Consider the following 12,578-nt stretch of genomic DNA (forward strand, 5'->3'; position numbering starts at 1 on the left):
ATCTTAAAACTTTCATTGGTTAACTGTATTAAAAGAAAGTCATAACTAAAAGTGTTTATAACTCTTTCATTTTTCTTTATGGTCAAACTGCTGTTCATAGCAGCATTTAAAAACTTCAAAATATGATATCAAATAATATTCAATATATGCACAGCAGTTTTAATGTTCTTGTCTATTAGCTGTGTACATTTGTGTTTCTGTATGTATTGAAAAGTTACTAAGGTAAATTAGCCAGTCATCTGTACCCTACAACACATCTACTACGTGAAGTAATTAACTGTTGCTGTTATAATGCATCCACAAGTGCACAGAATGTGCACACACATATGAACCTGATTCATCAGCTCCAAAATACAGAGCTTTACAACAGAGCCAACCCACCTACTTACATCTACGATACAACTTCCAACACAGCCAGCCCAGCTACTTGCGTGTACAAACTGCAACACAGCCAACCCACCTACTCGCGTGTACAAACTGCAACACAGCCAGCCCACCAACTTGCAACACAGCCAGCCCACCTACTTGCATGTACAACTTGCAACACAGCCAGCCCACCTACTTGTGTGTACAAATTACAACACAGCCAACCCACCTACTTACATCTACAGCTGATTAGCAGCTACTGTACCAACTAGATACTGTTTAGCAGTTACTGGACTAGCAACATACTGGTTACCAGCTACCAGTCTAGCTAGATACTGGTTACCAGCTACCGATCTAGCTCGATACTGGTTACCAGCTACTGGTCTAGTTAGATAATGGTTACTAGTTACTGGTTTAGCTGGATATTTGGGACCCAGTGAACAACTACTGACTGGTTATGATATGATAATCACCAGTCAATAATTGTTTTATTTTACCTCCTTTTAGTCTTATCAGCCTGACTAATCTCTGATTAACTGTCACAGAATTCAGTGAAGATTTTTATATCATTTTAAGAATGAACAGTAAATCAGTAAGATTTATATATGGTTTAATTTTCAAAACGTAACTGCCCATCATCATGTATCATTACAATAAATGTATAAAGTATCCACCTGTCTAACTTCAACATAATATTTACCTAGAATTCTGCTAAGATTTCCTATGTTTTTTGTAAATTATACTTAAATTAATCAGTGTATTTTCACTTTCGTGCAGAAATACTGCTGTGTACAAAGTCTGCTGCTTAAGTAATTCTGAAAATTCTTGTTCTATTAGGAACTGAAAACTTGTGCTAAACGATATGTCCACACTTTATTTTACAGGTGCAAACAAATATTTTATAATCAGGCCCAAATGAACAATTTTTCATTAACATTTGGGACTTGGCTCCTAAAAAGCTTAATCCTTGTTGAACATTAGATACAGGTTTTCCTCATTCAAAGAAAATAAAAGTCACAAAAAGTTAAACTCATAATATTAATAATTTAAACAAATTTCATAGAATTTAATTTAACTTATGTTATATCATCGTTAAGTTCTGTAAGAAAGAAATTTGTAATATATTTTTGGTTTATCACCAAACTTACAGAGTTGTCCACCATTTGTTGAAAATCATTTTGGTGTAGTCTCCTTTGTTTTTTCTTGACTTTTAATGTGTTCTTTTTAGTTGCTAAGGTTTGCAGTTGACTGGTGATGTTATAATACAGTTCCATTACTTGAGACTGTAAGTAAGTAGTGATGAGTTACAAACTACAGTTATCTTAAGACAGGGAAAGTGAAAATTACAGTTGTTCTATCATAACAACAGCTTAAGATTGTCTTTTTCAACAAAAAAAACAATAACACAGATCATACCAAAACACAGCAACTTAGAATAAGACATACAATAACACAGACTAAACAGAAACACAGTCACACAGACCAGACGGAAACACAGTCACACAGATCAAGAAAGAAATATAGTAACAGAGACACAGACTAAATATAAACACAATAACACAGACCAAAAAAGAAACACAGTCAACAGACCAAGACAGAAATATAGTAACATAGACCAAGAAAGAAATATAGTAACAGAGACCAAAACAGAAACACAGACTAAACAGAAACACCGACCAAAAAAGAAACACAGTCACACAGACCAAAACAGAAATATAGTAACATAAACCAGACTGAAACATGGCAACACAGACTAAACAGAAACACCGACCAAAAAAGAAACACAGTCACACAGACCAAGACAGAAATATAGTAACATAAACCAGACTGAAACATGGCAACACAGACTAAACAGAAACACAATAACACAGACCAAGAAAGAAATATAGTAACAGAGACCAAGACAGAAACACAGACTAAACAGAAACACCAACCAAAAAAGAAACACAGTCACACAGACCAAGACAGAAATATAGTAACATAGACCAGACTGAAACATGGCAACACAGACCAGACAGAAACACATTCACACAGACCAAGAAAGAAATATAGTAACAGAGACTAAGCAGAAACACAAGATAAATATTGTAGCATATACTAGAGCAAACACACCAACAAAGTATTAACACAACAACACATACTGGACAGAAACACAACACATATCAGATATAAACATAACAACCCAGACATAAGATAAATTTCTATAACACAATGCACAAATTAATTTAAATACAACTAACTAAATGCAGAATCAATCAACGTGTTTACCTCCCAACAGAAACATTCTATATTCATTGTGGTTATCTTTCAAAATGTTTGCAATTTTCCACAGAAAACATTTCATAAAATCTGTGTTTGGCAATATCAAGTTGTATCACTAGTATGGTATAGCTTCATGTACAAACAGGTATGTATCATATAAAGGAATTAGTTTTAAGACAGATTTATGAAAATATCTAATGTTGTATCTCAAATATTTACACTGAGATCTCCTAATCTGCTAGTGGAATTTCCGTTTATTGCTTCTAGAAGAGGGTGTGTGCTATTAATCTTCCAGATTATGGGTAACACTGTTTCATTCAAATCTTTCACAGCTTCAGTCACTCTCAACAGTTCCTACACAGAAAGAAATAACCACACTTAACCTGTTGACTGCCAAGTATTTCAACTGCTACAATACAACTCCAATGATTCTTCATTTTATAACTTTTTTCACGATACTATTTTGGATCGAAAGTGAAACAATTTGTAAGTAGGTCAAATGCATGTATGGTGCTGACATCTGGCGTTGAAGTTAGGTATTATTGAGAACGAATTAACTCGTCCATGGCACTGTGTTACCGATCGGCTTGTACGAGTTATCTCATCTACGGCACTGAACAAGTTAATGAAACTTCTCTATTAAACAAAATTTATGTATGTATATAATGTAGAAATGGCTGTCATTCTTTTAAAGCTTAAATCTCTAAGAACTGAATATGGTTTAAATAAAAACACCTAAAGGAATTTTCTTTAAAAACTAGAAAACAAAATGCCCATACTGAATTTTTTTGTTTTTATAACAATAATTTTCTTCATGAATTATTATTATTTCAGATATGATAATTCAATAGGATTTTCTACTTAAATGTACGTAAGTGTGATTGCAACATTCACAGTCATAATACTTTTGGTGTTGCTTAACTGAAATGGGTACCTGTCCTTTAGTTTTTTTGAATTACACACAAAACTACACAAGGGCTATCTGTGCTAGCCGTCCCTATTTAGCAGTGTAAGACTGGAGGGAAGACAACTAGTCATCACTACCCACTGCCAACTTTTGGGCTACTCTTTTGCTAACGAATAGTGGGATTGACTCTCACATTATAATGCCCCTACAGGTGAAAGGGCAAGCATATTTGGTGTGACGAGGATTTGAACCCACAGCCCTCTGATTACGAGTTGAGTGCTTTAACCACTTGGCCATGATGGGCCTGTACCCATCTTAATTCGTAACAGGTAGTTGGGATAAAAGATTTAAAACAAATCACTTAGTATTTGATTATATAATAATAAAATGTATAAAACGTGGAACAACTCTGAGTTTTATATTCATTTCTTCCTACTAATATAAAATCTATAAAATTTAAAATGTTTCTGCTCGAAGATACTGTAAAAAGATTATTGTAACAGTACAGAAAATTATCTTTGACTAAAAGACAATTTTATTTGGGTCAGAAAACATTCTTTGACCATGTGTTGTATTTCAAGTAAACAGTTATTTGATTCATGTCCATTCAACCATAACATTTATCAGTTAATCTGATTGCAAGTTTTCCCTACAGTCAGTGGCACAACTACAAATGTCTCACTTATACACATATAAAGTAACTGTCTCCCCTAAATGTATTCCCTTTATTAGCAATTCTTTAATTTGTCAGACTCCCTTTTGATTCATCCCTCATGCACATACACAAATTTTCAGGGGTTGGGGAACATTTACTCCATCAGTTTAATAGTATATCTCTTTCAAGTTTTCTTAAACTTCACTTATTAAAAACATGTTTGTAAAAAATGAACTAGATATTTTATGTTTATTCTTAATGAGACAGAGCTACTTCAAATTAGTTATTTAAGACATTGATTAATCTTAATGAGATAGAGCTACTTTAAATTAGTTATTTACAACATTGATTCATCTTAATGAGACAGAGCTATTTTAAATTAGTTAAGACATTGATTCATCTTAATAAGGCAGAGCTACTTTAAATTAGTTAAGACATTGATTCATCTTAATGAGACAGAGCTACTTTAAATTAGTTAAGACATTGATTCATCTTAATGAGACAGAGCTACTTTAAATTAGTTAAGACATTGATTCATCTTAATGAGACAGAGCTACGTTAAATTAGTTATTTAAGACATTGATTAATCTTAATGAGACAGAGCTACTTTAAATTAGTTAAGACATTGATTAATCTTAATGAGACAGAGCTACTTTAAATTAGTTAAGACATTGATTCATCTTAATAAGACAGAGCTACTTTAAATTAGTTAAGACATTGATTCATCTTAATGAGACAGAGCTACTTTAAATTAGTTAAGACATTGATTCATCTTAATGAGACAGAGCTACGTTAAATTAGTTATTTAAGACATTGATTAATCTTAATGAGACAGAGCTACTTTAAATTAGTTAAGACATTGATTCATCTTAATGAGACAGAGCTACTTTAAATTAGTTATTTAAGACATTGATTTATCTTAAAAAGACAGAGCTACTTTAAATTAGTTATTTAAGACTGATTTATCTTAAAAAGACAGAGCTACTTTAAATTAGTTATTAAGACATTGATTCAACTTAATAAGACAGAGCTACTTTAAATTAGTTAAGACATTGATTCATCTTAATAAGACAGAGCTACTTTAAATTAGTTAAGACATTGATTCATCTTAATAAGACAGAGCTACTTTAAATTAGTTAAGACATTGATTCATCTTAATAAGACAGAGCTACTTTAAATTAGTTAAGACATTGATTCATCTTAATGAGACAGAGCTACTTTAAATTAGTTATTTAAGACATTGATTCATCTTAATGAGACAGAGCTACTTTAAATTAGTTATTTAAGACATTGATTTATCTTAAAAAGACAGAGCTACTTTAAATTAGTTATTTAAGACTGATTTATCTTAAAAAGACAGAGCTACTTTAAATTAGTTATTAAGACATTGATTCAACTTAATGAGACAGAGCTACTTTAAATTACTTATTTAAGACATATTTTGTCCTTCTGAATACACTTAGTTTCTTAACCTTTTGGCTACAGTCAGTATTTATTAGTATTCACCAGCCCTGTGTTTAGTTTAATATTATATAGGCTTGAATATGACTAAATAATAAGTAACATTTTCCTTCACTGTTGCTGAGCTGTGAAAGAAGCATAAGGAACTAATTTTGTATTCACAAAAGTTTATTTAAAGAGCTGATAAATATATATTTATTTTAAAGTGAAACTGAGGTTTACAGACTGCATACAACTATTCACCTTCAATCATGTTAACATGTAGCTCAATATATGATGTTTTAATATTTCTAGTTTTGATTCTCCAATACTGTATACTCTCTTAAGTTTTTATGGGTCTAAAGTTGTATCTTAATCAAAAACAAGCTTAAAATATTATAAAGTAATTTCCATAAACTTACATCATGTAAGTCCAGCTGTTTCTCTCCAAGTTGTGTGATCTGGATTTGAGCAGTTGGGTTGGACAGGTATCCAGTTGTATTCGATAACTCATGTACTTCTACCTAACACGAAATAAACAGTTTCAGTTCAACAATTAATTAATTAATTACCAAAATACATTTACTACATTTAAACATACACCTCACTAATGTATTCTCAAGATGCCTGTAATGGATACTAAAACTTTAATTAAAATAAAGTACAGAACATTTCCACCTTCTTAAGTCATCTTCAGGTTAACTGTTTTTGTTAACTTTTAAAAACCATTGAAAGGTTTGTGTCATCCTGTGCACTGACTTCTCAACCAGAATCAACAACAACAACAACAAAATATTCAATTTTAACTATTAATGGTAAAACAAAAAATAAAATCACCAGAAAAAAATATTATCACAAAATATCAAAAACCCAAGAAATGTAAACTACCAATTCACCTAACAAATACCTTTAGCATTAACCAAAGATACTACTAACAAAAACTGTACGAAAAACAAGACATTAACTATGTAAGCTAGTTGATCAAAACATTCAAACTTTTCACAATCTATCAAAGCAGGACATCTGCATCAGGGTAAATACCGTACCAGGACATCTGCAACAGGGTAAATACCGTACCAGGATATCTGCAACAGGGTAAATACTGTACCAGGATATCTGCATCAGGATAAATACCGTACCAGCATATCTGCATCAGGGTAAATATTGTAACAGGATATCTTCATCAAGGTAAATATTGTAACAGGATATCTGTATCAAGGTAAATATTGTAACAGGATATCTGTATCAAGGTAAATATTGTAACAGGATATCTGTATCAAGGTAAATATTGTAACAGGATATCTGTATCAAGGAATATAATCTTATCACCATTGTGCACTAATAAGAAATTTCTACCTCAATATTAGTTACAGTTTGTGCAAGTTCTTCCTGAGAATTCTGGAGATAGAACTGTTGATTCTGCAAATCTGACACCGTAGTTTCCATAGCTGCAATTTTACTTCCAAAACTTGCAACATTCTATTCACAGAAAGAAAAGTATTAAAAATAACAGCTAGTACTGAGACATTTGTTTAAAAAATAAAAATATATTACATTGTTTTGTTCATTCTTTGAAAATATTTTTTCATTTAGGGCATGGAAATATTAAAAATGTTGATTTCATTGGATTGATTGTAAGATCTCAAATCATATTTATCTATCAAGATATTCATTAAGTTTCAAGTTGCATATTGTTTGTAAAGTTTCTTACCTCTGAAAGAGATGAAACATCTTTCGGTAACTCTTTGATCTCTGGTGCTGCTGCTATGCTATCCCTTAAGATTTTAGTTGTTTGCTCAAGTTTTTCCATCTGGGATAGTAAAATCAGTTCATTCTATAAAACTAAACTTAATATTCCAAACACAAATTAAATGTGAATTTACACTGTAATTAATATTTTAGTAAATATTTAAACATTTTTGCAAAAATCTGATAAAATTTGTATTAGAATTCACTCACTATCAAAAACAATATACATTATAAATTATATGTTAGGTGTATTTAGTTCACATGCTTATCATAAGATCATAGTAACTGATACTGTTTTGTATACACATAATTATCATTAGAACAAAGCAATTACTTGATAGTGTATTACTAAAATTAATGAATCCTAAGAAAGCCAGGCAACATGGCAATTTGTCTGGTGTTGAAAAATTCTGATATGTAAAAATTAATCAACATAAAGAAACGATAAATTTTTGCAGATTTATTCCATAAGTATTGTAATATATTTGATTCGCAAATGTTAGGCTTAACAGTGTTGTCAACAGGCTACTGGTATTTACTGTTAAGTACTTATTCTCAGTATACAAATACATTGATTAAAACTAGTATAGGGGTTAAGTGTTCACAGTTTGTTAGGTGTGATAGATGCAATGAAAGGGTTTTACTCTAGAACTTTGAAATGGAATGTACTTCTAAGGAAGATACTAATGAAGATGTGCATTTTAATGGCTGGAGGCTATCCTTGTCAAGGTAGAGGCAGTAGATGAAGATAAGTGTAGACTGTGGGAAATGGTAGCAGGATTTCAGTATGGGCTTAAACTGTCACATCAGTTAACAATGACACTTAGGAAAATACAAAGTTAAGTTCACTATGTTTTATCTGTGAAGAGGATACTGCTGACTTACAGAAGGATTTGGATCATTTAGTGAGTTGGACAAATAAAATGGCAGATTGGTTTTAATTATAATAAATGTAAGATAATGCATGTGGGTTATTGTAATTTGAATTATAAGTATAATATGGATGAGAATAACATTAACAGTGTCATGAAAGAAAGAGATCTTAATGTAATAGTTGATCAGTCCATAATGCCATCCAATCAGTGTGCTGTTGCTACAGAAATATTGAGTACAAGACTAAAGAGGTTATAATTCCATTGCATAATACTGGAGTATCGCATTCAGTCTTTGGAAGGACAGTGAATTGTTGGAAAGGATTCAGACAAAGGTTACTAGAATAGTGCCTGGGATGAAGGGGTTGTCACATGAGAAGTGGTTAAGATCTCTGAAATTGGTTTACTTTGAAAACAGTACAAGTCAGAAGATATCCAATCAAGATGTTTAAGATTTTTCAGGGAAATGATACTGTTGAAGCAACATGTTTTTTCACACTTAATGGTAAGAATACTAAGGTTAGAGGACATAAATATAAACTTTAGCTAAGACAGTTTTTAATTTCTTTTTTTAAACAGGGTGGTTGGCCTTTGGAATGGCTACTATCAGATGATATATAAGTATATGTGAGTGTAAAAGAATAGCTAAATAAATGATATAGATTTACTTTTTATTTAATACTTTTAATTTAATTTAGAGGGTGGGACAGCCTAGATGGACTAATGGGATCCTTGTTGTCCTTAAATATTATATTATCATTGTCAGTGATAAATGTTACTCATGACTCAAGAGATGGCTAGCATTCTAATAACTGACCAGGCTCTTGTTTTTCCAACTGACAATGTTGGTGTTTTACCAACAGGCCAAGCTATTCTACTGACCACACTAGTGTTTTAAAAACCTACTATGCTCTTGATCTATGAGCTGACAAGGCTGGTGTTCAACAAACTGAGCAAACTAGTGTTGTATCAATTGAGTAGGCTGGTTTTCTACCAACTAACTATGCTAATGCTTTTCCATATGAGCAGGCTGGTGTTCTACCAACTGACCAGATTAATGTTGAACAGCTAACTCAATAACCACTCTAAGGAAGCAACTTAAAAACAAACTCAAACTACAATAGATAGAGTTATGTTAGAGTTGTACAAGGTAAACTTTACTATTATGTTTATAATATATATAGACACATTATATATATAGACACACTACATATAGATATGTTACTAAGTCCAAATCAGTAAATTGACACAGCAGGAATTTAACAACACAGACTACTTGCTTGATTAATTTTTGCTACTCAACAAAAGGTACCTCTGTTCCCAGTGTTGATACTTCACTGACTATTTTCTTGAGATTAGCCACAAGTGTCGACACATTGCTCTCTAAACCTCTAAGTTGAGAATGGATGGAATCTAAAGCATCTGGGGTATTTTTGTTCCCTGCTTCAACTATAAAGATACAAATTAATTGCGTATCAGCTCTGAACGGATATGTAAACATTTTATTCTCAACTTACTGACACACAGCTACAACTTATATCATTTCAGTACTGCTATAGCAAATTACAGGCTAAGCTCCGATCTGAGCATTATTCAAAGAAAGTCTGTAAAAGGAGTTGCAGTAATAGAAGTTAAAAGTTTAAAGTGCCTCAACACTACAGCCTAGTTATAAAGAAACTTTAGTTATAGACAATCCCACTTAGGAACTTAGCTCCAAATGGTCATTTCTTTTCCTGGCAGTCTTTTTTTTATTTTATTACACTCAACAAATCAGAATATTTTTTCAACATTATTGAAGATTACTTGCAGAATGAAGAACCACTTCCTGTGCTGCCCTATGTAGTAATTCCTTCATTACCAGTCATGCTTATTTAGATAGTCATGATTAAACAGTATTCCCTGACAATGCAGTTTCCTTTATGATGAGCTTCTGTAGAGGATGATGTGAAAAAAACTTAAGCTATACATCTCAAAAAACTCTCAACAGACTTGTAAGAATACATGTACTTTCAGACTTGTAAGAATACATGTACTATGTTTGCAAAATCTTCACTGTGCATGGACTCCATTTCACAATACACCAAAAGCCTGTTTGAAGTGTGTCAATGATTATATCAGCTCTATGCTGTAAGGGATTACCATGATTCAACATTCTTTGGTGATCTTTTTATACAAATAAAAGATGATTTTAAGATACTTCCTCATATCACAAATAAATGTACTAATGTCTAGCTTCATTATAATAGCTTTCTTAATATATTGTTTCAAAGCCATTCTTGTAATCTAAACACTAACACATTAGTATATTTTCTGCTTTCAGAGACCACAGGAGGTTACAAACTCACAAGTATTGTATCCCTTCTGATATACGTTGTTCACCAATTTTGTTTAAATGAATATTTATATATAGAAAACATTTCATAAAATTATATTACTCATTTTATTTTAGAATAATACTTGGTGATACACAGTGCTTATATTGAAACATACTTGGCAATACACAGTGCTTATATGGAAACATACTTAGTGATAACACGGTGTTTATATGGAAACATACTTGGTGATATACAGTGTTTATATGGAAACATACTTGGTGATATACAGTGTTTATATGGAAACATACTTGGTGATATACAGTGTTTATATCAGAACACACTTGGTGATATACAGTGTTTATATCAGAACACACTTGGTGATATACAGTGTTTATATCAGAACACACTTGGTGATATACAGTGCTTATATCAGAACACACTTGGTGATAACACTGCTTATATCAGAACACACTTGGTGATAACACTGCTTATATCAAAACATACTTGGTGATAACACTGTTTATATCAAAATATACTTGGTAATAACACAGTGTTTATATTGAAACATAGTTGGTGATAACACAGTGTTTATATCATGGTTAAACAGCTTTCACAACAATTCTTGTTTATATAGGTTGCCTTATTTCATGACATTTTTCTTTTATGTATGTAAATGGTCAAGTTAAATATCTTAAATACACAGAAAAATTAAAATAATTTTTTACTTACACCTGTTGGGATCTCAGAAGTACAGCTAGTAACAACTAAGCCAGATTAATAACAACAGAGAAATACTTACCTTTCTGAAGATGATTTCGGAGTAGCTCTAAATCCCTCCGAATACCAAGATGTAACCAAGCTAAGGTACCACCTGCTATTATAGATAAAGTTACCAGCATAAAGAGACACAATGGTAGACAGGCAGCACCACTGCTCCCTCTGTTATCAAACCATAATAAATTTATTAAAAAACATGCATAAATATAACATTACAAAAAATTAACACACACACACACACACACATATATATACATCTTAGAAAATATGCAAACCATTAGAATAAAGATTTACATTATTTCCATATTAACAACTGTTGAATTTGGGTGGTTTCCACACAAGTTTTAATGGATATGTGCGAGTGCTGGAAAAAAAACCAAAACATAATGTACAATATTTGTAGAAAGACTTTAATAGATACAAAAATCTCCAGTTGGATTACTGTATAGACAGGAATGGAGGTCAAATTGAAGTGTAGACAGAAACAATGACCACATTTAGGTGTAGGCAGTAACAGTGGTCAAACTAAAGTGTAGACAGTAACAAAAGCAAAACTAAGGTGTAAACAGTAACAGTGGTCTAACTTAGACCTGACTTCATTAAGAAAGTGACAAGTATTGTTGTTAGCTACTTACTTCACTAGGGAGGTAAGACAAGTATTGTTGGCTATTTACTTTACTAGGGAGGTAAGACAAGTATTGTTGGCTATTTACTTTACTAGGGAGGTAAGACAGGTATTATTGTCTGCTTACTTCATTAGAGAGATAAGACAAGTAATGTTTGCTACTTACTTCACTAGCACAGTAAGACACAAGTATTGTTAGTTGCTTAGTTCATTAGGGAGGCAACACACAAGTATTGTTAGCTATTCACTTCCCTTACCAAAAGTAACATAGTTGCTCAGATGTTCAGACTTTATTCAAAACATCATGGTTTGCTGTAAAACTTCCCTCCAGTATAGTGCACTGTGTGTGTATAACATGGCTGATGATCAAATCCCACTATTCAGTTTGAACTAGCATCTCTTTTTCTAGTTAAGTAATTCAAACTGCCATAAATAGCTATAACGTAAACCAGCTTACTGTTATCATAGTCACCACTACAGGTTTGTCTTAGTGAAGAGTCACATCTTTCGCTAATATGCTCACTGATGCTTGATTGTAATTATGTAAGAGCAGTTAATCATGTTAAGAAAATATAAAAGTCAGCATGAAACTATACGATAGTTCCCAACC

General features: G+C 31.9%; 1 protein-coding gene across 14 annotated transcripts in view; it reads right to left on the reverse strand.

Annotated features, from left to right (window-relative positions):
- LOC143243851 (uncharacterized) overlaps positions 1-12,578 on the reverse strand; it is a 42,371-nt gene that overhangs the window by 8,061 nt on the left and 21,732 nt on the right. For 8 of the 14 annotated variants that reach the window (XR_013024784.1, XM_076487564.1, XM_076487566.1 and 5 more), the window contains 7 exons: positions 11,366-11,505; positions 9,564-9,700; positions 7,342-7,440; positions 6,987-7,109; positions 6,053-6,154; positions 2,848-2,982; positions 1,515-1,649 (listed from right to left, as the gene is read on the reverse strand). Coding sequence is in view for 13 of the 14 variants with exons in the window: in XM_076487564.1 (XP_076343679.1) it covers positions 1,515-1,649; positions 2,848-2,982; positions 6,053-6,154; positions 6,987-7,109; positions 7,342-7,440; positions 9,564-9,700; positions 11,366-11,505 (871 nt within the window). In the remaining variant the exon portion in view is untranslated. The remainder of the gene's footprint in view (positions 1-1,514; positions 1,650-2,847; positions 2,983-6,052; positions 6,155-6,986; positions 7,110-7,341; positions 7,441-9,563; positions 9,701-11,365; positions 11,506-12,578) is intronic. The other 6 variants (XM_076487576.1, XM_076487572.1, XM_076487577.1 and 3 more) reach the window with 1 other exon arrangement.

The sequence above is a fragment of the Tachypleus tridentatus genome, chromosome 2 (genome assembly GCF_004210375.1).
Source record: "Tachypleus tridentatus isolate NWPU-2018 chromosome 2, ASM421037v1, whole genome shotgun sequence".
In the NCBI taxonomy this organism is placed as follows: domain Eukaryota; kingdom Metazoa; phylum Arthropoda; class Merostomata; order Xiphosura; family Limulidae; genus Tachypleus; species Tachypleus tridentatus.